This window comes from Salvelinus sp. IW2-2015, linkage group LG19 (assembly GCF_002910315.2).
Source record: "Salvelinus sp. IW2-2015 linkage group LG19, ASM291031v2, whole genome shotgun sequence".
Taxonomy (NCBI): Eukaryota; Metazoa; Chordata; class Actinopteri; order Salmoniformes; family Salmonidae; genus Salvelinus; species Salvelinus sp. IW2-2015.
In genome coordinates, this window is record NC_036859.1 from 30,935,594 (window position 1) to 30,962,178 (window position 26,585).

The following is a 26,585-nucleotide window of genomic DNA, read 5'->3' on the forward strand; positions in this document are numbered from 1 at the left end:
TAGAATAAGTATGTTTAGAATGATTGTCTTATTTTTTACCTTTATTTAACTAGGCAAGTCAGTTAAGAACAAATTCTTATTTTCAATGACGGCCTAGGAACAGTGCCTTAACTGCCTTGTTCAGGGGCAGAATGACAGAGTTGTACCTTGTCAGCTCGGGGATTCGATCTTGCAACCTTTCAGTTACTAGTCTGACGCTCTAACCACTCGGCCACGCTGCCACCCCGTCTTATTGAAATACGTTCAGATAACCATATGTCATCTGATTTGTGTTGAAAAAAACATGCATATCATTGCAGCATTCCATGGTCAACGTTATTCCCAATAAGCATCCATGATGTCAAAAGCATGAAGACTTCTTTATTGGCAAGGTGGACAGGCGTACAGTTACAGTAATAGCGTTGAAACCCATAGTAAACAGTTGTGTTTGGATTGTCGAGACTGCAGACTGAATAGTTCTGGTCCGGAGAAAAACATAGGAACAATGTGCCTGAAAAGAGGAGGAATCTCCTACTCTACTGATGCTATCTAGAAAACGTACAGTTATGAATATAACTACTGTTCCCTGAAGGAGGGAACAAGGTATAACATATTATAGGGGGTCAACCAATCCTGTTCACCTGAAGCAAACTGAAATCAAACCCAACGGGCCAATTAATGCAGAGCCCGCCCTCAAGCCCCGCCTCCCTGGCTATAATATGAGGGCTCGCATACATTTCCTAAATTCAGTACTGCTCTTCAGCGAGTCCAAACCCCCTGATGGCGTGGGGTCAAAATATGTTATACCTCGTTCCCTCTTTCAGGGAACAGTAGTTATATTCATAACTGTACATTCCCTTTCAGTCGGTCACTCGGTATAACACACTATGGGTACTTTCAATCATGCTCCAAGCCGGCTCAGAGGGTACCAAACGACAGCCCAAGCACACACACAGGTTCCACCGGCTCCAAAATGGGTTTACAGAAGTCACCTTTTTCTCTGATACTTACCCAAGAATTCTGAACTGTCAGAACCCCATATAGGGACCTAGAACCTGCTGCAACTTGGCAATGCACACTGACACGCTGCCACTGCAGCACAAGTCCATAGACTCCACAGTTCCAAGAACAATACTTACCTTGTGAGCCTGACATGTCAGAACTTGTACAAGGAACCGCAAGTCCAAAACAACAGAACACCTGTCGTGACTTGGTAAAGCGCACACGCACAATGAACCAAGGCAGCCCGCGCGTTGCCACAGCAGCCCACGGCTCAAACCCACAGGGAAACTGTGGTAACCCGGACAAAACGCTGCCTAACATTGGCCCAAGTCCATAGACACTTGCGCTTAGCTGCGGGAAACATGTTTGGGGGTGCTGCTATTCTGTCACTGACGGGGGAGGGGGCTGCATAATTAGAWTTTTTTGGCCAACCCTACAGATTGCTATATCAGTCAGCTAATACAGGATTAGTAAAGGCCCAGTGCACTACTTTGTGAAGATAAAAAAATACATCTTATTATTCTGATTTTTCAGGGGGTGCTGCAGCAACCTTAGCACCACTACTTCCTGCAGCTATGCCCTCGCGGTTCAAAAAAGTCTCACACAGAGACCCAAGGAGTCTGGAATGCCAGAACTCACACAAGGAACCGCAAGTCCAAAACAACAGGGCACCTGCTGTGACACTTTGGAGTCGCAGGGGTGTACTAATAGCATGTGAATATCCCCAACATGCTTGGCTGACGCCAAGGCCATTAGCAGGGCAGTCTTGTAGGAAAGGACCTTCAGGTCTACAGACTCCAGTTGTTCCAACGGAGGCTCACTCAATGTGGAACCGCACCACCAGTGGATAGGACCCCTGGGTAGAGCCGTCAATCCCTACATGACACGCTGAGATGGCTGGCATATGGAAAAAGAAAGTCTCTGCTCAAAAAGCTCTTGCAAGAACATCATAAACTCCTTTAACCTGACACCAAACCTCAAACACGTATCACTTATATACAACCCTCTCGTAGAGGGTGCACACGCCCAACTGTATAGTCATAATCACGTTTGAGGATAAACCCCTTGTCATCAAATTCAACCTTTCAGGGGCCAAACCTGCAGAGCCATATCTACGGCCTTGGGTGTCAATAGACAATAGATCCTGACAACACGGAACCCCTCCACGGGTCCCTAGATAAACTTAAATATGGAAAAAGAAAGGCCCTGCTCAAAAAGCTCTTGCAAGAACATCAGAAACTCCTTTAACAGGGTCCCTGCCTAACATGCAGAGGATCTCCGGGAATCAGGGTTGTCTGGGCCAACGGGGAGCCACCAGAATCAACAACAGACCTTCCTGACGGACCCTCTCCACAGTGGCCTGAATCAGGTCCACCGGAGGAACGCATAGAGCAGGGACCTGAAGCCCGTCTGGTGTTCAACCTTCCCAAGTTCTCTCACGTCACCCCGCTCCTCCGCTCTCTCCACTGGCTTCCAGTTGAAGCTCGCATCCGCTACAAGACCATGGTGCTTGCCTACGGAGCTGTGAGGGGAACGGCACCTCCGTACCTTCAGGCTCTGATCAGGCCCTACACCCAAACAAGGGCACTGCGTTCATCCACCTCTGGCCTGCTCGCCTCCCTACCTCTGAGGAAGTACAGCTCCCGCTCAGCCCAGTCAAAACTGTTCGCTGCTCTGGCACCCCAATGGTGGAACAAACTCCCCCACGACGCCAGGTCAGCGGAATCAATCACCACCTTCCGGAGACACCTGAAACCCCACCTCTTTAAGGAATACCTAGGATAGGATAAAGTAATCCTTCTAAHYCCCCCCCCCCCCCCTTAGMGYYAGATGCACTATTGTAAAGTGGTTGTTCCACTGGACATCATAAGGTGAATGCACCAACTTGTAAGTCGCTCTGGATAAGAGCGTCTGCTAAATGACTTAAATGTAAAATGTAAATGATATGCCAAGCATCCGCTCACAACAAAGTGCCCAGATCTCTCATTGAGAAGAAGTCGACAATGCGCATTTTCTCGCAATGTGTAAAGCTTTACGTCGGCCCTGCCAAACCGGTCCCATATCTGGGCAATCACTGAGAGGTGCAGTCTCCACTCCTTAGAGATAGGACCACCCCTGAAAAGTAGATCTGCACCCACGTGGAGAGATTCGGGAAGATACTTTGCCCTGAGCGACAGGAAATTCGCACTGCTCCATACGAGGAGATAACGTGCCAGGTTTAGGCAAAAGAGAGACCTCGTCCCCCCTGCCTGTTGATGTACGCCACCATCGCCCTGTTGTCAGACCTTACCAACACACGCTGGCCCTAAAACATCGGAAGGAAACACCTTATTGATAGCAACGACGGGGAAACCCTAAGCAACCAATGGCAGTGGCGAGATGCGTTCAGACACTAGCAGTCACCGAGCGCTGAAATAGAAGCATCAACAGACGTCCCAGAGGCACCACAGCCACCATAGAGGCCATTAGACCCAATAACCACAGGCACAAGCGAAAAGGCACCGAGGGCCCCAGCCAGAAACTGAATGCGCTGAGCCGGAGTCAACAACTTCTCTTGTGATTCATTATGAACACCATATGGGAAACAAGCGTGGCAGTGTGGAGCACCAAATTATCTCCTAGGATAATTAAGGTCAATTTATWTAAAAAAAAATGTATACTTGTTTTTCATTTCCACCACTTTTGACAACCGTGTGTCTGAATGTGAGGAAGGAACTGTGTTTATGCCCACACCGGGTTCGGGGACTTCGGCAACCAGTAACTTACCCCTTATTGACCGAACCACTTGGGAGCACTGTTGCCACAGTAAATGCTTGGGAAGGAGCGCCCATAGAGCACGCCCCCTCTCCCGGCCTCCAGCTAGGGTTGAGAGGTCTGCTTCTTCCCCAGCGTTACAGAAGAATCTGCTTGCACCCTGTGTTCCTTCAAACCAGCACGCCGTCTGTGCCAAGACGTCCGCCGCTGCCCAGAAGCACCAAGGCGGCAACCCGCCTTTGGCCTGCACCCTTTCCTTCACACCTCGGAACTGCAGAGCCGCCACCGCAAAGGTGATTTTCCAAATTTTAGTTGGAAAAGGACCCATAGAGCTACGTCCTGCTTTTGTTTCTCCTCGAAACTGGCCTGTAAGGACTCCATAGCCGAGCAAAACAACCTTTTTGACTAAACTGTCTCATCCAAATACATCCGCCTGTCCCTCTCAGGAATCCGGGACAACATCAACCAGAGGTGGCACTGAGCCACCACCATCGCCCCCATACTTTCCCCCACAGCCAGGATTGTACAGTGGGACAGACATAACTTTGTCCAGCTGATCCGCCGAGGATCAGCACTGTTTATTCGGAAGCACCATGCTAGGATTTGCCCCCTTGTTAGCCTCTGAAGTTAAGTAACTCGCCAGCTTTCTATCCATTGGTGGTGTGCAAACGAGCCCTGTCTCCTCCATACCCTCTATTAATGAACTCGCTATAACCTGGTAGCACCAGCCTGGCTGAATGAGTGGAATCGCAGGTTGTCTTTAGCTCATCACTCATCACTGCTGCAGGGACGGGAGCTAACCTGGAGGAACTCCTCTGCAGGGGAGAAGGACAATCCACCCCTAGGTGATCTGCCGCCCTACGACACAGCTCCAACAAAGGCGCATTAACCACCAATGGTTCACTCTCCCCCACCAAATCCAAAGCCGGGGCTTCAGGCCTCCCCGGACTGATGTCAACTGATTGACACTGAAAACCCTCCAGAGCCAACCAGGGATAGTATATCATCCCTGGAATCCAGACTCTGAAAACTGCCAGAGAAACCAGAATGAGCCTCACTCGGCTGGGATTACACCCCTATCAACTCAGACCCACGCTGCGGCCCTACGCCGGCCTCAAACAACCCCATTCCCAAACCCTCATTTTCACTGGAAGAACCTTCGCCAGCAGCCTCAATCATCCTCACAAAGTAAGCCCTACGCCCAATAGAGGTTGAACCCAGCCGGAGACAATGGTCACGCCAACTGGCCCGAGCCAAGGACTCCTGAGTGTGTTTCCACCCCAAGCAAGCAGGATAGCACTCTTTTCTTAATATTTTATTGTGAAACCACATGCTCTAGGTCATGGTCGGAGGTTCAAACTCGACTGGTTAGCCTTTTTGAACTTCCTCCTACCACTGGCCATCTTACTCAAGCAACAGAGCACTAGCTACACAAGCAGAGCAGAAAGTAGTGGGTGTTAAGCAAACACAAATCCTACCTAAGCAAGGAAGTATTAGCTACACAAGCAGAGCAGAAAGTAGTTAACTTTTAGCAAACGCAAAAATGTAGGAAATGTATGCGAGCCCCGGTATTATAGTCAGGAAGGCGGAGCATCCGAGGGCAGGCTCGGCATCCATTGGCCCGTTGGGAGTGATTTCAATTTGCTTCAGGTGAATAGGATTGGTCGTTGACCCTACATAGTATGTTATACCGAGTGACCGACTGAAAGGAAACCGGAAAGTTGGATTATTTTTGCTTTCTTTTATGGCAGACATAAGGAAACTAAAACATTTGGTTGGGTGCCAGAGGAGGCTGGTGGCAAGATCTATGGGAGGACGTCTCATTGTAATGGCTGGAATGGAATAAATGAAACGGTATTAAACACATCAAACATATGGAAACCACATGTTTTACTCCGTTCCATTCCAGCCATTACAATGAGCCCGTCCTTCTATAGCTCCTCCCAACGGCCTCCATGGTTGAGCACTGTAGTTGAAATCTGTCCCATTTCTTTCTCCCAAAGCTCGGAAGGTAGCTACAAATAAATACTTAGCCTCCAACAAAGTCTATAGTTCTTCATTTTCGGACAGATATAGAAATAATAAATAAACTGTACACAAAGCATTGTGAGGAAAATATACAAAACAATCAATGGTAGACAGAGAGCATAACTGAATCCTCGTGAAAATACTGTCATAACAATGGCTGGTGAAGACATTTTTCATGACAGCTGAGAAAGACAGAAAGGCTTGCTTGAGTTCTGAACTGTTTGTGCTCCTTAACTACTGTGTGCATAGCACTGGTGTCTCCCCACCATATCGAGTATACAATCTATGAGGAAAGAAAATTTACGCAAATATAAGGCTCCAGAAAGTCACATTTCTGGATCTTTCATAAAAACACAACATCAATTTACTCCACGGTGTAGGTTCAAAAGTTTCTGTTTCGTTCACAGATGAGCTTATTTTAGATACTTGAATACTTTCCTCATGAATCTTGCAGCCAATGTCATGCATCTTTATCAAAACCTATTATAGATACAAAAAAGTTTTAATTCCATAGCACAAGTCCCCCAATTTAGCTTCAGTGGTCCAGCCTGTGCTATGCATCAATTGTAATAATCAAGCCACATAATACCAGAATACGGAATACTAATGTGGATTAGTCAACAGAGTTACATCACACTCGACTGTACTTTAAGCACAGTCCTGTAAAAATTACTATACAAAGTGCTTTGGTTTCTTTACAAATTCAGTGAATCTAAATGTTCAACCATTCRAACATTAAGAAAGGTGCAGTTATCAGTGGATTATTGTTCTAAAACAGAAAACCTATGGGGCAGAAAGGGTACACAGGGAGGGCGACATGATCAACATTAGTCATTGATGGAAATTAGCCAGGGGCAAAATGGAAATTACAGTACGAGTTGTGTCATGCTTGCTTGGCACTTGTACTGTCATTGGTCATGTCCCTGTGAAGAGCAGAATATTGACCAATGACAAAAGGAAAAGGGTGTGAAAATTTCAGCACAGAAAACTGGCCTATGGCCAACGGTCTTTTTTCTTTTCTTTTTTTTTACAGTTACAATTTTTCACATCTTTCATACATTTCTGAAATAGTTTGGCAAATATTACACCATGCGCTTCACAAACTGTGATAACATATGTAAACGCTACCAATGTATCTTTTTTTTACTAGTTCAACTGGTTGACAGTGTGACCAGATGATGGTACCTGAAGTAAGTAGGAAACTTGAGACCTTTACTGTAACAACAATAATAGACTTGAAAGGACATTGTACAGTTTGACTCATTTGGTAGAGCATGGCACTTGCAACRCCAGGGTTGTGGGTTCGATTCCCACGGGGACCAGTATKAAAATGTATGCACTGGATAAGAGCATCTGTTAAATGACTAAAATGTAAATGTAAAAAATGTCCCACAGCCCTACTGTACTGTCAAACAGTTAACTTACCTTTGTCCAGGTTCCCTCAAAGCAACTAGTTATCCTAATGTGCTAGGGTATGTAAGTGCTGGCTACCATGTTGCCAGTGGCAAACAAAAATTCTCAGTCACCTGCCTCCAATGTGTTTATGGATTGGCTCAAGCCCTTCCAAGCAGGATGGGGATTGGCTGTGAGTAAAATTGTAAAGTGCTAAAAGTGGAGGCAAACTGATGCCATAAAAAGGTTAAGGATACACACAATTACAGTATAAAGCAGTATGTATACACTTTGAGGGACTTCAAATAGAAAAAAAACGAAATAAAATAAAATCATACAGACAAGTGGTGAATCTTAACTGAAGTGCTTGTTTTGGATACCCCTGCTTATAACAGCAACACAGCTAAAACCAATCCACTTAACATACCTATAGTCAATTTGCTGTAGGTATGGGCATTTTGAATGCCTTGAATTGCAGTACACGTTCAGACTTTAATTCCGATATTCAACACTGGGAGGTGCCAGGTGCACACCGCATAGCTTTGGGTTACTTATATGCCCCTATAACGACTGGCTCAAGGTTGGTTTTGTTGGTTTACACATAACAGTTCAGGTTAGGACTGTGGGAGGAAGAACTGACCCTAAACCAGTTGTTAAGAGTGTGGCTGATGAGAGACCCCTAGCTGTTACAACAAGGTACCCAAAAAGTATTGTGCTACATTGGAACAATCTCTTCCTCAAWTCTGACGTTCTGCTCCGTACCTTGTCCTTTGTAGTACATATTTGGTAAGTCTGCAGTTTACCGGTTTAAACCACTTTCTGCACTAGTTTAAAAGGACTTAAATTAAAGACAAAATGACCAACAGTTGAAAAGGCAGGCAAATGTTGCCATTGGCCAAGTCCATGTTTATTAATCTGTTTGGCATAATGTCTCAAAAGCCTTTGTGGTGTTTGTTGTTACTAAGTTCGTCGCTTCGTCAATTGTTTCTAGCGGTCATAAGTAGTCAAAAGGAAGACGTGTTCCACAAAATTCCTTGCTCTTTTGTCGTAGACCTTGGCTTGACTGGCAAAACAGGAAGGTTGGTTTTCTCAGTGTTTCTGAGAAACATATACTGAATACGGCGACAGGTCCAACTTAGAGACGTATCGGTAAAACACAAAAGACCAGCTCAAAAACACAGTTTCCTGTTCTCTGCAACCAAAGAAGGAACAGTGGGGCTCTCCTTTCTCCAGTACGAGGTGACTGCTGTGTAAGTGCAGACTTCCTGAACGCACCCCCTCTACGTTCTTTACCCCAGCTTTGTCCTGCCATTCAATCCAAGGAAGCCAGAGATGGGGGTTGAAGGGGTCAGGGGGGAGGCGCAGAAATTAAAWTTTTWWAAAAAGAAGAAAAAAAGAAAATTGCACTGATGTTATGTACCTAGCCTGAAGCGCCTCACACCGGCGTTACCTTCTTGGTCATGTTCTCTGTCTTCGGTGGCCTCCCTTTCTGGGTCAGAGTCTGTGGACAAAGTCCTGCCACCAAGATTGAGGACAGAGGTAGCCATTTTGGAGAGTACTTGCGTGTGTGGGTGAGCAGTGGCAGACACGGAATGGAGTCTGCTGTCCGGGTCAGTCCTAGAAGGCTCCATCCCAGTGCTACTGTACCCCCCCTCCTCTGCCGGAGGGCTCTCTGAGTCGGACTCGCCCTCCTCCTCCTCTAGGGTCAGCTCAAACTGGAACTTATCTCCTGTGGAGGATCCACCTCCACCCCCTCCGGCTCCCATGGCTCCCCCAGGCAGGCCCATCTTGTCCTGGGCCTCGGGTGTGGGCGAGGGGCTGTGGGGGATCATACTCTGGTACCACTCGCGATTGTCCTCCAGCGTGTCTAGGATGTCCTGGGCATCAGGGTGGACCAGGTCTGCCCACGTCTCCCACAGAGGGTGGACGATGTAGTCTATGAAGCCCACCTGTAGAGGAAAATGATTATAGTCATTGACATATTAGTAAAAGAGGCAGACTTTTTAGCCCAGACTGTGTGTGTGTAGAGCAGGTGAAGAATCTGTCGGTGTGGCCTGTCTCAGGGGGAGTGGGATATGCAAAAAATACATTTCCAATTCACACGTGTTCAATGCACACTTGTACATGTGTGAAATAGGACAAATGTAAGAATATACCTAACTATTATAATTGTAATTGTGTGTGTGTCTCTCTTCTGCATGTGAACATAGTGTGTGCATACTGTACTGTATGTGTCTCAGTGCCTGTGTGTATAATAACTGTACCTGGTTCTTCTCGATGGAGGCGTTGTGTTTGTCACACATGGGGCTGATCTCCATGCCCTTGTCCCTCTCCCTGTCCCCCTGGGTGAAGAACTCCACCATGATGCGGTCAGTCCACTGGCGGTAGACCTCCAGGGGCTTGGTGGGGTTACTGAGGTCAGCACAGTGAACCATATTCTGGAGGACCTGGAGAAACCAAAAACACTTCTTATTGAGTATCAAGGAAATTAAATGACCATACATCATATGACAATAATACGATCCCAATGGTTCAGTTGGCTGGAGCAGGGTGCTGTCAGTCAAAACAAGTGTTTTGGGTTCAATACCTAAATATGCCACATACACTGAATTAATGTGTTAATTGTAAGAAGCTTTGGATGACAGTGTCAGCCAAATGGCCATATCATCATCTAATTCACATTGGTTATGCTGAATATGAATCCCTTCTAAGAGAGTTAATTTGATCATTCTGTGAGTCTTACCTGGATACGATCTCCATAGTTGTCTAGTAGAAGTACTCCTAGACTGGTCACCTTCTTGGTCTCCACCATGGTCTTCAGGTCCGCCAGCAGGTTCATGTGTTTGGACATGTCTGTGGCTAACACCATGTCTATGACCATCTTGCGTAGGGACTGCCTCTGTTTCTTGCTGAGGTTCTGGAAGATGTCACAGTTGTCCTCCTGCAGCAGCTTAAAGCCCACGGCCAGGTGGTGGTTTTCCAGGACCGACACGTCGTTGTACATCAGGGCCAGCTCGGAGTCTGGACGGACACACAGGAGAGGAACAGTGCAAACACACATTCTACAGCAGGGGTCTCAAACTGGCGGCGTGTGGGACATATGCAGCCCATGAGACAATTTAATGTGGACACACAACCACAAAGGATTCCAAGATTTTAAACATCTCTGTGCTGAGTGCCCAGGGGGATATGTGAACTCACTGGTGTTGATGAGGAATTGGTTAGACACCCCCGGGTGGTCCACATCATGTATAGCACTGGCAAACAGAGCAGCTAGGATCTCCAAGTCAGTGAACACCGCCTGTAGAGATTGGAGGAACACAGGGATGTTAATGCAGGTAAATACTGTACAGCAGGGGTCACCAACCGGTCGATCGACTGGGCAACCTCCATGGCATTTCTAGTCGATCGGAAAACATTTCTGTAAAAAAAACAACGATAAAGCCTTGCATTCCTTTATTTTGTTGGCCGTAGGTGCACGCGATTCAGCTGCCCTGCACGTCAGGTAGGCGAAATGTTCCCATTTTTAACCATTTAATGTGTCTGAAGGTACAAACTCTGCCTTCCCGGTGGGCCTGGAGAGCAAATCAAGTGCACTATAGGCTTACCGCTGGCCAGTCGGATGGCTCAGATTACCATGTCTACAGTAACATAGCAGGCGGAAAAGAAAGCAGCAGCAAAGTTGATACTGTGAGATTTCAAAACGTTTAAAATCATGACCAGAGAGAGAATGTCAATGAATACAGCAAAGAGATGCTGTTTTTATGAGTGAGTTCATTTTTAAGTTCTTGCTCAGCACTGTCAACACTTTTTATTCAACACTTTTAGAGGCTATTAAAATGTGCATTCTTCAAACTTCCACTCACGCTACAACCAACACTGCCGCTGTAATGAATGAGTAGAAAAGTGTATTGATAGGCTTGCATTATTATTAGCAGATTGGGTCTTTTTTAATAACTTTCTCTGTTCGTAGGAGTAACAATATGAATTTGTGCACGATGCAGAAATAATGCGGTGCAACTCCAGTTTGGCCATCAGGTGGAAGACAGTGTCCCTTTTTGGTCAGTGTCAGCAGAGGAAAGGCAGAGCGGAGAGACGTTGAGAGGTGGACCTCAGTCTCCTCCTGCACTCTCCCTCTGCTGAGACTGACCATTAGATGCAGGCACAATCAGCCCAGTAAATTTTTAAACGTRCAGTATGCTCACTCAGCGTTGCCTCACAAGTAATACAACAACATCTACTGATCAGTTATTACCGGTGTGCAACTGATCTATTACAGGTGTGATCATATAGCCTACCTCAATTTATATATATWTTTTTTAAAGTTCCGAACAACAAAGCATTGGGAGGGCAATTCAAGCAAAGACAATATGTGGTAATAATGTATTGGGCCTATAGCCTACTGCACAAACCTCATTGCTACAGTGCTGTTTTAAATAGGTTAATGTTGCATTGGCTTCCGTTAAAAAAAGTCCTGTTAAAAAAAATCTGAGTGGTAGATCTCGTCTTGCTTTTTGACTCAGAAAGTGATCTTCACTCAGAACGGGTTGGTCACCACTGCTGTACACCCTGCAGAAGGTGTACAGTTCTGAACATTATATTGCATTGTGGTATACTTTACATTTTCTTACAGTAAAAAAATAAACTAAACACAAAACAGTATTGTCAACAAAAAAAAAGATTAATTTTTTTTTTTATGTATATATATATATAAATATATATATTTTTAAATAAATAATAAATATTTATTTATATATATAAATATATATATTTTTAAATAAATAATAAATAATTATTTATATATATATATATATATATATATATATATACAGTATTTTTAGCTAAAAAGTTGTCATACCTCCAGGGCAGGGGTAGAGAGGAGAACGTGGGTGGACTGGACCACGTCTGCAGCGTGGATGTTGTTGTGGTAGGCCACATCGTGGTGGTAGTGGTCCTCCAGGGTCATCATGAAGGTGATGAAGGTGTCTGCAGGGATCTTGAATGACTTCAGCAGCTCTCGCTCCTATATGGAATACATATATGATTTTCATCATTTTTTATCAGTGACTTTGTAAATTGTTTAGCCATGTAAGAGGGCCCATTTAGAAGAGGACTCATTTGGAAACATGAGGATGACATACCTGGAAAATTGAATAAATCGCCACCGTCAGCGGACGATTCCCAGAATATTCAGATATTTTGAAAATATCCACACCCCATCGGTTTATATCTTCCAACTGCTGCCAGATGGAAAAACATTTGTTAGAAAAAAACTGCAGATCCTTTAACTCCAAAACGTGCTGGGGACTATTAAATCTTAAGAGTGACAGAACTTGTGGCAGAACAGAACCCTAAAAGTGAGGTACTTTCTAATTGTCAGAAAAGAAGGGTTGCGTAGACTACCTTGGCGAGAAAGCCCTCCTGAGTGGAAGCGACCCCGAAGCGGGGGATGCTGGAGGGGGCCACACTAGGGATGATTCTGGGCTTCTTCACCCCCACGATCTGGGACATGGGACGCTTCTTCTTGTCCGTTTTCTCCTTCTTCTCCTTGATGTGTGGAGACATGATCTCCATGTCATGTTGCTTTTCTGTGGTGCACAGTTATTCCACAGTTATTCCACAGTAATAACAATAGAGTTCAGAAGGGTTGTCTATTGAAACCAGCGCTGGTTACACTTTACACTGAGTTGAAGTTGCACAGATATCATGTAGTTGCCTGGATTTGTATTGTCTTGGCATAATCACATGTAATGTTACAGGCTTTGGTTTTTCCATTTATATTTGGAGGTTGGACGTTAGCACGTGGGGCGCACCGATTGGTGTCACCTCGTTAGTCAGTATGTACTACACCTGTGCTGGTTGGTCATCTCGTTAGGGGGAAGGTGTTTCACCTGTGCTGGCCCAGTGCTCCAATGGTCTTGAGAGATGTGGAGAGTTAACACTTTTAGTTGGCTCGCCCTATTTGATTTCCAGACAAACAATCCTTTATCTTATCTGCCCTGTTTTCGTTTTGCTCCACTTTTTGGTTTGCTTCCTGTCTTTAAGTTTGGTTTGGGTTTTTATTTTGTTTGCCTCTTCTTGGGTAAATTTAGTGGGTGTCTTTTAGGTCCTTGTTTTTGTTGCTAGTCAACTTTCAGTGGACTCCCCCATGAGTGTCTTTCAGAACCCCTCCTAAAACTCTACCTGTTTCGTTTTGGTTGTTGTCAGTGACTCTTTGTGAGTTCCCCTTTCTGATTGAGCGACAATTTTTGGTTTTCGTGCTGGGGAACGTAACCGTAACTATACAATAAGTATACATTAGTAACTATTAGATTCACATTACAGTACATACGGTAGATGTCTCTACTAAGACAGTCAGACAGTGAAAGGTGGTGGAGAGAAAGACGTACCTAGGAAGGTGCTGGAGATGAACTCTGACACCTGGTTCCCTGATCTGCTGGTCTCTGATAGCTGAGTGAGCTCTCTGTTCAGCATCCTCTTGAACTGGGGAGACAACAACACACTGCATCACTCAGACTGTCACAATATAGTCGCTACTGTGGACATACACATGACAGGCACATCTACACTGTGAGACATTTGGTAGTTTGCATATGTGTGTCTGGTAACTTCTTAATTGAAGAAAAATGTACTTACTATGACTGTGATGCATATGGTTGTCCCACCTAGCTTTCTTAAGATGAATGCAACTAAGTATAATTCGCTCTGGATAAGAGCGTCCGCTAAATGACTAAAATGTAAAACGTTTTAGAGCTCAGGAATTCTTTAAAGACTGGACAAATATTTTTCTTAATATTAACAAAAGTTTTATTTTAAYGCACTATTAAAAGCTCCTGTGCTAATTTTGTTAACATTTTGGCATGTCTTTCTAGATTTAGAACATAAAACATTTATATCTCAAACATTATCCCTTAAGTCTAACACAGCAAATACTTGTTTAAGCATATGCTACAGAACACTGATTCAAATATTTTTTCAGATATTGACAAAATAATATAGACTCCATCAGTGACGGTGTTGACAAGCCACTGACGGAGTTGACAGCAGATACTGAAAACAGACATATTTTGGCCTCTAAAAATAAAAGTTCAATACAAACATTTGTAAAATATGGAAAATGATTCATTAGAAAATTCCCAATAAAAACATAACCATTTTATCAAATCTTTCAGTACTCTGATGGAGTTGATGTTAGACAATAATCTGACAGAGTTGATATCTTATGGAGTTTACAAAAATATACTTTTTCTTCTTTATTCAAGTGGTAAATACAGTAGCATTTTAGTTTTTCCTCAGTTGCTTTATGACTGTAAAACCTAGTTAAATGTAACATATTTTAAACAAAATTCATATTCCATCTTAATCTATCAGATAGATGGAGCTGACAGTTTATGCTTGTGACCATGGTGATTCCAATATTGATTGTTTCAAATCTGACAAAAGTAGAGAACTTTACAGACCATGAGCGATCTTGTTGCACTACATGTAATGAGGACATGAATAAGGAGTCCTTATGGTATAGCTTACCCTGCTCATTCCTGATTCATTTTGACATAAACAATTTGACCAAATCTAACCAGTTAACCAAATCTTCCCCTAAATGTACATTTTAACCTCAAGTAATGGAACAAAATCGTTTTTTTTTAATATATAAAAAAAGTTTCCCTTCCGGACAAGGATTGTCCAGACTTTCAATAATTTTTGAGCTAATTTCATGTAATGCTAAACATTTCTTTCATGACTTATGACGTGATCATATGCTATCTGGGGGGCCCAACCTCCAGGGGGACTCCAACACAGTAAAATGTATTATAATAATAAATATACTGAAGAACAATATAAACACAACATGTAAAGTGTTGGCCCCATGTTTCATGAGCTCAAATAAAAGATTCCAGAACTGTTCCATACGCACAAAAAGCGTATGTCTCTAATATTTTCTGCACAAATGTGTTTACATCCCTGTTAGTGAGCATTTCTCCTTTGCCAAGATAATCCATCCAACTGACAGATGTGGCATGTCAAGAAGCTGATTAAACAGCATGATCATTACACAGGTGCACCTTGTGTTGGGGGCATTAAAAGGCCACTTTAAAATGTGTCGTTTTATCACACAACACAATGCCACAGATGTCTCAAATTTTGAGGGCTGCTGACTGCAGGAATGACCACCAGAGCTGTTGCCAGAGAATTGAATGTTAATTTCTCTACCATAAGCTGTCTCCAACGTTGTTTTGGAGAATTTGGCAGTATGCCCAACTGGCCTCACTACCACATGTAACCACGCCAGCCCAGGACCTCCACATCTGGCTTCTTCACCTGCGGGATCATTTGAGACCAGACAGCTGCTGAAACCGAGGAGTATTTCTGTCTGTAATAAAGCCCTTTTGTGGGGAAAAACGAATTCTGATTGGTTGAGCCTGGCTCCCCAAAGCTGCAGGAGGGTGTGCTACACCAGTGATTATACTTTATAATCATCATACACAAAGATAATACATTTCCCCCCCTCTGAAACACCAAAAGTGTGCTCTGAAGATGCCAACCGAGCATGTACACACAGAAAAAGACAGTATATACACACACTGTGCATGCTGCATGTACTGTACATATGTTCACACATACTTCTTGCACACACATATCTGCAAATACACTTTATGGACTCACTCATACACACAYGCACAAGCACTCCTGACACACACACACACAYGCTGCAAAAACAGCATCACTTCCCAACTAATTGCAAAGAACTCTGCAAACAAGGATGGACACCTGTGCTACACATTCATTCACCAAGCAACACGTGTATCCCATCCCATTCCAGCCCGTCTTACCTGAAGGTACATCCTCGACAGAGAACAAGTCATTGACTTCGGGCATTTCAGCAATAAATAATGCATGGGGTGGGGAAAAAAGCAGGGTCCTTCCTGTAGCTGCTGTACTGGGCTTACAGTCCGTACTGTGCTCCTGTCCTGCTTGTCTGAGCTCCTTAATTCCACTGCAAGCAGATAGTCTACACACACAGTGCATTGGGAAGGTTTTATCCACACACTCTAGCGGGAATGGGCAAGTAAGAGGATTGCCTTGGTGGAGGAAGTGTGGAAGCCAGGCTGAGGATGCAGGGTGTGGGGAGCATGGCAGAGAAGCGACTCCTGCCGCTTACTCTCCTCTCTCCCTCAGCAGCACTATTCTGCCTGCTGCTCCGCGTGTAAACAGAGGAGAGCAGCACACGCTACTCCCAATTACCACCCCCCCCATACTGTATGCCTAAAGGAAGGAACAAATCAGCAGCCTGCTGCATCAGAGGCTGGAACAGGGAAACGGAGCTGATTGGCCCACGGTGGGGGGAGAGTAGGCAGGGGCTGGTTGTGTTCGAGGCTTCACCATGTGCACCAAGTTAAAGATGATGAGGAAATCTGATGCCTTGAATGGCTGAGGTATCTCAATCATGTACTGTATGTGACCCAATTCAGGATACTAGGTGTATGTCGTAAGTCACGACTTCACAGGAGAGCCATTTGAACGTAAAAAAWRWTTTTTCATCAAAATGCGTTTTTTGGCAGAAATGCCTTCTCGAACATGTGAACTTGTGCCTTAAAATCAAACTTGTATGTCATCTGTATATACGAATAAAATTGTTAAATTACGAGCTTAGTTGGTTTAGCCACATAAAAATACAATTTATGTGAACACATGAATGTGTTACTTGTTTCATCGTCATTCGTGTAATTTAAAGTATCTGTAGATCTAAGCTATGAGGAAAGAGAAAAAAGGGGACGATAGGATGATTCGGCATGATAGGCAACATATCATTATCCTATTATGAATGTAAATAACACAAACGTTTGCAGAAAGCAGAATAGAAAATACATTATAGAAGGAGAGAATTTCAGAAAAATCCATTGCACATTATATTTTCCCATACGATACAATGTAGTGAAGGTCAAATAAACCACACAAAGAGCAACGACAAAGAGTGAAATGTTTAGAAAAATCAAGTGCCAGCATGGATGATTCCTCCCCACTGACTCCCTTTTCATTGACTTTCGGCAGCAATGTGGGGGTGCAGCACATGAAACGCACAACCACATGTGTGCCTTGCATGTATGTCTATGGTGTATGTATCCAGGGAGAGCCTGTGTGTGGTGGGTATCACGCGAGAGCCTGTGTGTGGTGGATATCCAGCGAGAGCCGTGTGGTGGTGGTATCCAGGAGAGCCTGTGTTTGGTGGGTATCCAGGGAGAGCCTGTGTGTGGTGTATCCAGGGAGAGCCTGTTGTGTGGTGCATGTATCCAGGGAGAGCCTGTGTGTGGTGGTATCCAGGGAAGCCTGTGTGTGGTGTATGTATCCAGGGAGAGCCTGTGTGTGGTGGGTATGTGTGTGTGTGTTTACCCAGCGCACATGGCTCTTGCGTGGGGAGGCTAATCATGGAATTACACAAGCTATTAACTCCAGTCTGGAGAAAGAAGGAGAGGAGAGGGATGAGGATGGATGGATGGAGGGGGGATGGCGTTTTATCCACAGCTCCAAGTCTGTTCTTCACATTTTTTCTGCACATTAGATACTGGGAGTTGGGGGTGTGTGTCTACCGATGCATACCGACCTTTCCATTCATTCAGGTAGGCCTGATCACAGACAACGATGAGACAGCCTATAGGGAGGAGGTCAGAGACCTGGCCGTGTGGTGCCAGGATAACAACCTCTCCCTCAACGTGATCAAGACAAAGGAGATGATTGTGGACTACAGGAAAAGGAAGACCGAGCACGCCCCCATTCTCATCAACGGGGCTGTAGTGGAGCAGGTTGAGAGCTTCAGGTTCCTTGGTGTCCACATCACCAACAAACTATCATGGTCCAAACACACCAAGACAGTCGTGAAGAGCGCACGACAAAGCCTATAGATTTGGCATGGGTCCTCCGATCCTCAAAAAGTTTTACAGCTGCACCATCGAGAGCATCCTGACTGGTTGCATCACTCCCTGGTATGGCAACTGCTCGGCCGCCAACCGCAAGGCACTACAGAGGGTAGTGCGTACGGGCCAGCACATCACTGGGGCCAAGCTTCCTGCCATCCAGGACCTTTATACCAGGCGGTGTCAGAGGAAGGCCCTAAAAACTGTCAAAGACTCCAGCCACCCTAGTCATAGACTGTTTTCTCTGCTACCGCATGGCAAGCGGTACTGGAGCACCAAGTCTAGGTCCAAAAGGCTTCTTAACAGCTTCTACCCCCAAGCCATATGACTCCTGAACAGCTAATYAAATGGCTACCCAGACTATTTGCATTGTCCCCTCCCCTTTTACGCTGCTGCTACTCTCTGTTTATTATCTATGCATAGTCACTTTAACTCTACCTACTTGTACATATTACCTCAATTACCTCAACTAACCTGTGCCCCCTCACATTGACTCTGTACCTGTACTCCCTGTACATAGCCTCGCTACTGTTATTTTACTGCTGCTCTTTAATTATTTGTTATTTGAATTTTTTACTTATAAATTTTTTACTTAACACTTGTTTTTCTTAAAACTGCATTGTTMGTTAAGGGCTTGTTAGTAAGAATTTCACTGTAAGGTCTACACCTGTATTCGGCGCACGTTACAAATAACATTTGGTTTGATTTGATTTGATTCATGGAACGAACTCCAAACGTCAGAAGTCATTGGCGATTTCATTCACATTTTCTAATCTCTGATGGAATTCATTGTATCAGTGGACATTCACATTTGTCCAATCAGGATCGGCACAAAATGCATTTGCAGAGTGACACGGTCACTGGCTTAGTGGGCTCTTTTTAATTTGATAGGCCACCAAACGTGTATTGGCCAAAATATATACATTTTTTTTTTATTGCTTACTTTGACGTAAGAGTGAAATAATAATATCCCTTTTGTTTTAATGGAGAGGGGAAAGGTCACTTGTTTTGGCTAAACAATAAGGAAATTAGATTCAATCAAAGTCTGAAAGAGAGTCTTAATAGATATTGTGCAGCTACAGAAAATTTGATAAAAATTCCCTGTAGATTCTTCATAAAGCCAAGATGGCGCTGACTCAATGGTGAGCTTTGTGCTTTTGTATTGTACCTCGTTTAAGTCCATCATAGTGAATTAACTCAAACCCGAACCAAATACTGATGTAAGACATTAGTAGCTTCAGCCTTACCATTAAAGTCGAGGGTACAAGTGAGTAATGAAAGCTCCCTGGGTTATGAGTGTGTGTGTGTATGTGTGTACCTTATTGGAGGCCATCTCGCTGACGGAGTGGCGTGTCTTCAGAGTATCCAGCTGCTCCAGACACCAGTCCAGCTCGTCCAGAGTCTCCACGGCCAGCTGCTGAAACGGCTCCTCTGTCACACCCACACAAGGACAACACACAACGAGATGAGCACGAGATTTAACGTTCTTTTAACGTTCAACATTCATTCAAGAATCAATGATTCAATCTCGAAGTCCCCTTTGCTGTTTATATCAATGGTTAAATCATCAGTTTGGTTTAATATCAGATTGAATCTAATCCTAATCTTACCCTAATTGCTAAATGGCTGAATGAAATGTCTGTATTGTTTGTGGAGTGTAGAACTCAACCAAGCAAAACCTTTTCAAAGACTCACCTGCTAAGCTTGTATTTAACATGGACGGTGGATTACTGCCAATTCTCCTGTGGACACACAGACATCCCAGTTTTGAGTAAAGTTGATATCTATGTACTGTGTCTATGTATTGTTCACTTCATCATTATAATCAACAGGGGGCACGTGGGTTTGGGTTTGAGATGCACCGAAGAGGATGGCTGACGTTTTACATGTTCCTGACCAACTGTGCTATTTTTGTTAGCTTTTTTGCGATGTTTGTAACTTATTTTTTTACTTATTTTGTACATACTGTTGCTTCTATCGTCTCTTATGACCGAAAATAACTTCTGGACATCAGAACAGCAATTACTCACCACAAACTGGAAGAAGCTTTTTCCTTTAACGAGTCCGACGAGAAGGATATACTGCCCTTCTGGGAACAAGCTCAAATCCCCGTCATTTGCATGAAGAAAAGACGGAGGAAAAGAGGACGCAGATCGGGTTGCCTTCTGAGAATCCGTAGGTGAGCGAGTAAACTCCCACTGCCTTCCGTTCTACTTGCTAACATGCAATCATTGGAAAATAAAATGAATGACCTACGATTACGATTATCCTATCAATGGAACATTAAGAACTGTAATATCTTATGTTTCACAGAGTCGTGGCTGAATGATGACATGGATAATATAGAGCTGGCGGAATTTTTCCATGCACCGGCAGAACAGAGATGCTATGTCTGGTAAGACGAGGGGTGGGGGTGTGTGTCTTTTTGTCAATAACAGCTGGTGCACAATGTTTATTGTTGAAGCAGTCTYGAGGTATCGCTCGCCTGAGGTAGAATACCTTATGATAAGCTGTGGACCACACTATCTACCAAAAGAGTTCTCATCTATATWATTTGTATCCGTCTATTTAGCATCACAGACCGATGCTGGCACTAAGACCGCACTCAACCAACTCTATAAGGCCTTATCAAACAAGAAAATGCTCACCCAGAAGCGCTGCTCCTAGTGGCCGGAGACTTTGATGCAGGCAAACTTAAATCAGTTTTACCACATTTTTACCAGCATGTCACGTGATACCAGAGGGAAAAAAGCTCTAGATCACCTTTACTCCACACACAGAGACATACAAAGCTCTCCCCCGCCATCCATTTGGCAAATCTGACCATAACTCTATCCTCCTGATTCCTGCTTACAAGCAAAAACGAAARCAGGAAGTACCAGTGACTCGCTTAATACAGTGGTCAGATGACGCGGATGCTAACCTACAGGACTGTTTTGCTAGCACAGACTGGAATATGTTCCGGGATTCATCCAATGGCAATGAGGAGTATACAACCTCAGTCATCGGCTTCATCAATAAGTGCATCGACGACTTCGTCCCCACAGTGACCGTATGTACATATCCCAACCAGAAGCCATGGATTACAGGCAACATCCGTATCGAGCTAAAGGCTAGAGCTGCTGCTTTCAAGGAGCGGGACACTAATCCAGATGCTAATAAGAAATTCCGCTATGCCCTCAGATGAACCATCAAACAAGCAAAGCGTCAACACAGGATTAATATTGAATCCTACTGCACCGGCTCTGACGCTCGTCGGATGTGGCAGGGCTTGAAAACTATTATAGACTACAAAGAGCTGCCCAGTGACGCGAGCCTACCAGATGAGCTAAATGCCTTTTATGCTCGCTTCGAGGCAAGCAACACTGAAGCATGCATGAGAGCACCAGCTGTTCTGGATAACTGTGTGATAACGCTCTCGGTAGCCGATGTGAGCAAGCCCTTTAAACAGGTCAACATTCACAAAGCCGCGGGGCCAGATGGATTACCAGGATGTGTACTCAAAGCATGCGCGGAGCTACTTGCAAGTGTCTTCACTGACATTTTCAACCTCTCCCTGACTGAGTCTGTAATATCTACATGTTTCAAGCAGACCACCATAGTCCCTGTGCCCAAGGAAGCGAAGGTAACTAGCCTAAATTATTACCGCCCTGTAGCACTCACATCAGTAGCCATGAAGTTCTTTGAAAGGCTGGTCATGGCTCACATCAACAGCATCCTTCCCGATACCCTAGACCCACTCCAATTCACATATCGCTCCAACAAATCCACAGATGATGCAATCGCACTCCACACTGCCCTTTCCCRCCTGGACAAAAGGAAAACCTATGTGAGAATGCTGTTCATTGACTACAGCTCAGTGTTCAACACCATAGTGCCCACGAAGCTCATCACTAAGCTAAGGATCCTGGGACTRAACACCTCCCTCTGCAACTGGATCCTGGACTTCCTGACGGGCCGCCCCCAGGTGGTAAGGGTAGGGAACAACACGTCTGCCAAGCTGATCCTCAACACTGGGGCCCCTCAGGGATGTGTACTTAGTCCCCCACTTGTAGTCCCTGTTCACCCACGAATGCGTGGCCAAACACGACTACAATAGTGGCCTGATCACCGACAACGATGAGACAGCCTATAGGGAGGAGGTCAGAGAACTGGCAGTGTAGTGCCAGGATAACAACCTCTCACTCAATGTGAGCAAGACAAAGGAGCTGATCGTGGACTACAGGAAAAGGAGGACCGAGCACGCCCCCATTAACATCAACGGGGCTGTAGTGGAGCGGGTCGAGAGTTTCAAGTTCCTTGGTGTCCACATCACCAACAAACTATCATGGTCCAAACACACTAAGACAGTCGTGAAGAGTGCAAGACAAAACCTTTTCCCCCTCAGGAGACTGAAAAGATTTGGTATGGGTCCCCAGATCTTCAAAAAGTTCTACAGCTGCACAATTGAGAGCATCCTGACCGGTTGCATCACCGCCTGGTATGGCAACTGCTCGGCATCTGACCGTAAGGCGCTACAGAGGGTAGTGCGTACGGCCCAGTACATCACTAGGGCCAAGTTTCCTGCCATCCAGGACCTATATAATAGCCGGTGTCAGAGGAAAGCCCATAAAATTGTCAGAGACTCCAGTCACCCAAGTCACAAACTGTTTTCTCTGCTACCGCACGGCAAGCGGTACCGGAGCGCCAAGTCTAGGACCAAGAGGCTCCTTAACAGCTTCTACCCCCAAGCCAGCAATTAATCAAATGGCCACTTGACTGTTACATTGACCCCCACCCATTTGTTTGTACACTGCTGCTACTTGCTATTTATTATCTATGTAGTCACTTCATCCCTACCTACATGCACAAATTACCTCAACTAACCTGTACCCCTGCACACTGACTCGGAACCGGCACCCCCTGTATATAGCCTCGTTATTGYTATGTTATTGTGTTACTTTTTAGAATTTTTTAGATTTTTTTWWAACTTTAGTTTATTTGGTAAATATTTTCTTAACTCTTTTTGAACTGTACTGTTGGATAAGGGCTTGTAAGTAAGCATTTCACGGTAAGGTCTACACTAGGTCTAGGTTGTATTCGGCGCATGTGACAAATAAAGTTTGATTTGATTTGTAGACTGAACTTACTTGCTGGGTTGACGATCTTGCTGATGGGTCAAAACGGCGAAGTTGCTTCTTACCGTCCTCAAACTGGCAAGTACCTGCAAGAACGGACAAGATTAATATACAGTACCAGGCAAAAGTTTGGACACACCTACTCATTCAAGGGTTTTTCTTTATTTTTACTGTTTTCTACATTGTAGAATAATAGTGAAGACATCACAACTATGAAATAACACATATGGAATCATGTAGTAACCAAAAATTGTTAAACAAATCAAAATATATTTTGTATTTGAGGTTCCTCAAAGTAGACACCCTTTGCCTTGATGATAGCGTTGCACACACTTGGCATTCTCTCAACCAGCTTCATGAGGTAATGCACCAATTAACAGGTGTGCCTTGTTAAAAGTTAATTTGTGGAATTTCTTTCCTTCTTAATGCGTTTGAGCCAATCAGTTGTGTTGTGACAAGGTAGGGGTGGTATACAGAAGATAGCCCTATTTGATAAAAGACCATGTCCATATTATGGCAAGAATAGCTCAAATAAGCAAAGAGAAACGACAGTCCATCATTACTTTAAGACATGAATGTCAGTCAATCCGGAAAATTTCAATAACGTAGAAAGTTTCTTCAAGTGCAGTCGCAAAAACCATCAAGTGCTATGATGAAGCTGGTTCTCATGAGGACCGCCACAGGAAAGGAAGACTCAGAGTTACCTCTGCTGCAGAGGATAAGTTCATTAGAGTTACCAGCCTCAGAAATTGCAGCCCAAATACATGCTTCACGGAGTTCAAGTAACAGACACATCTCAACATCAACTGTTCAGAGGAGACTGCGTGAATCAGGCCTTCATGGTCGAATTGCTGCAAAGAAACCACTACTAAAGGACACCAATAATAAGAAGAGACTTGCTTGGGCCAAGAAACATGAGCAATGGAAATTAGACCGGTGTAAATCTGTCCTTTGGTCTGATGAGTCCAAATTTGAGATTTTTGGTTCCAACTGCCATGTCTTTTCGGTGAATGAATGATCGCCGCATGTTCCCACAGTGAAGCATGGAAGAGGAGGTGGGATGGTGTGGAGGTGCTTTGCTGGTGACACTGTCTGTGATTTATTTAGTATTCTAGGCACAATTAACCAGCACGACTACCACAGCATTCTGCAGCGATACGCCATCCCATCTGGTTTGTGCATAGTGGGACTATCATTTGTTTTTCAACAGGACAATGACCCAACACACCTCCAAGCTGTGTAAGGGCTATTTGACCAAGTAGGAGAGTGATGGAGTGCTGCATCAGATGACCTGGCCTCCACAATCACCCGACCTCAACCCAATTGAGATGGTTTGGGATGAGTTGGACCGCAGAGTGAAGGAAAAGCAGCTAACAAGTGCTCAGAATATGTGGGAACTCCTTCAAGACTGTTGGATTAGCATTCCAGGTGAAGCTGGTTGAGAGAATGCCAAGAGTGTGCAAAGCTGTCATCAAGGCAAAGGGTGGCTACTTTGAAGAATCTAAAATATATTTTGATTTGTTTAACACTTTTCTGGTTACTACATGATTCCATATTTGTTATTTCATAGTTTTGATGTCTTCACTATTATTCTACAATGTAGAAAATAGTAAAAATAAAGAAAAACCCTTGAATGAGTAGGTGTGTCCAAACTTTTGCCTGGTACTGTACATCCTCTCTACTACCTCATTGTGATAGTCGAGGTACTTCACGTATGAATAAAAACATTTTGAATATATTATATGCATACTCCGTGAAGTGTTACAATTGAACATTTTACACCACAAAAGGGCTAAGCATACACTGCAATGGAGTACATTTAAACTCTCTTAGGCCTTGATCAAACCGACAGTGTTATTGTGCAAAATGGTACGCTGCATCATCTGGATATGTGTGCAACAAAAGTTCAACATTCACCTTCTGTTACCATTTCTGTCAAGCCGTCTACACATACAGATTGATGCATACGTTCGATAAATCCAACGTATGCACCACACAAAACGTACTGCAACTACCTCTGCTACGTAATGCTGCAAGTCAAACGCAGGGTTCCATTGGAAATGTATGTACTTCTGGTGTACCGAAATGCRTGACCACTGTCGGTGTGATCGAGGCGTTAGTGTTAAATAGTGGCTTGCAATAGTTCATTTTCAACACTTTACAAAACAAGCAAGCACTAGCGGTGCCCCTGAGCCATCATAATTACAGGCTGATGAAGAGTGAGCCCCCTCGCTAGCCCCCACCCTCCCATACGTCACACATGTCAGAGTCTGGGCACCAATCTAAATCATGAGTCAGCACATTAAAGAAGACAGTATCTGGTTTCCCGGCCGTGGTGGGTTTCTTATCAGTCAACAGCCGTATCGAGGAACGCGATGTTGGATTCCTCGCTTGTTTAGTAAAGTGAGTGCGGTTGTGACGCAYGTCCTCTGTCACGGGCCTGGCTGCCGCAATGTGCCAGCCGCAAAGGCTGTTCCGGTGGCCGTCTACTAGTGTCACTGGCACCTATAGTGACAGCTGTGACTTCACTGACAACAACCTTTTGTAGTTCTCTTTTTTTTAAGCCTAACATTACTCAGAATCAGTCAGTGTTCAGTTACATTATTTATTTCCTTGTTGTGTTGGTGTGCATAATGAAGGTAAAGTTACATAACCAGTGGGCAGATTAGAGGTCACATTCCAAATTACAGGGAGAATTTGGCTTGGTAAACCAGAGCGTGCTTAAAAGCAGTGGGATAGATTCTAACCAATGCTGGCAGCGATACATTGTACATGTGCTCCAGAGGCAGTAGCCTAGACCACTAGTCCATACCAAGCCAATTCGTTAACCATTTATTCAGCTGAAAAACACAGGACAGAATATTTCCAAAACTAACCTGTGCAAATGGTGTCACAATCATGTCTTCTCCATGTCTATAATGGGGCAAAAATGATGACATTTAGGTTAAATCAAGATATTGGTTTAGGCTCTGGTCTTAATTTTTTTAAAATACATTAACAGAATCAGTGAAAAGGTTAAACAAAATTGCAACCATTTAGTGTGTATACAATATTTAGGTTAAATCCAACATGACTAMTATGGTACTAATGTCTACTGTGCACTTTACACATTTGCATTTAATCATAAATCAAGACAGTTGATCAGTGTCTGTGAAAAAACACTTCAACAACCTGCAGACCGACATCAAAGCAAAGAACGCAACGAATAAAGGTAGACCAGACAGGTTGAAATTAAGGTCAAACAAAGGATGCCATGCACTGTACATTATAGGAACCGTGAGGTAGGGAGAAATGAACGTCCAACTGGTAAAGTTATAGGGTTGGGGTTATGCTAGGGTCTTTTTCTTGAAGCTTCACATGCAAAAGAAAAAAGGCTTTTCTTGGGGTCACAGGAAAAACATGG

At 44.2% G+C, this 26,585-nt stretch overlaps 1 protein-coding gene across 1 annotated transcript in view; it reads right to left on the reverse strand.

Moving 5' to 3' along the window:
• Positions 1 to 340: 340 nt before the first annotated feature.
• The window catches only part of LOC111979406 (3',5'-cyclic-AMP phosphodiesterase 4C-like), a 95,942-nt gene continuing 69,697 nt past the window's right edge, over positions 341 to 26,585 (reverse strand). The window contains exons 4-15 of the mRNA XM_070448963.1: positions 26,059 to 26,095; positions 23,195 to 23,268; positions 19,761 to 19,807; positions 19,384 to 19,496; positions 13,545 to 13,638; positions 12,559 to 12,743; positions 12,297 to 12,395; positions 12,014 to 12,178; positions 10,357 to 10,456; positions 9,899 to 10,176; positions 9,420 to 9,602; positions 341 to 9,104 (exon numbers count right to left, since the gene is read on the reverse strand). Of these exons, the coding sequence (XP_070305064.1) occupies positions 8,568 to 9,104; positions 9,420 to 9,602; positions 9,899 to 10,176; positions 10,357 to 10,456; positions 12,014 to 12,178; positions 12,297 to 12,395; positions 12,559 to 12,743; positions 13,545 to 13,638; positions 19,384 to 19,496; positions 19,761 to 19,807; positions 23,195 to 23,268; positions 26,059 to 26,095 (1,912 nt within the window). The 3' untranslated portion in view covers positions 341 to 8,567. The remainder of the gene's footprint in view (positions 9,105 to 9,419; positions 9,603 to 9,898; positions 10,177 to 10,356; positions 10,457 to 12,013; positions 12,179 to 12,296; positions 12,396 to 12,558; positions 12,744 to 13,544; positions 13,639 to 19,383; positions 19,497 to 19,760; positions 19,808 to 23,194; positions 23,269 to 26,058; positions 26,096 to 26,585) is intronic.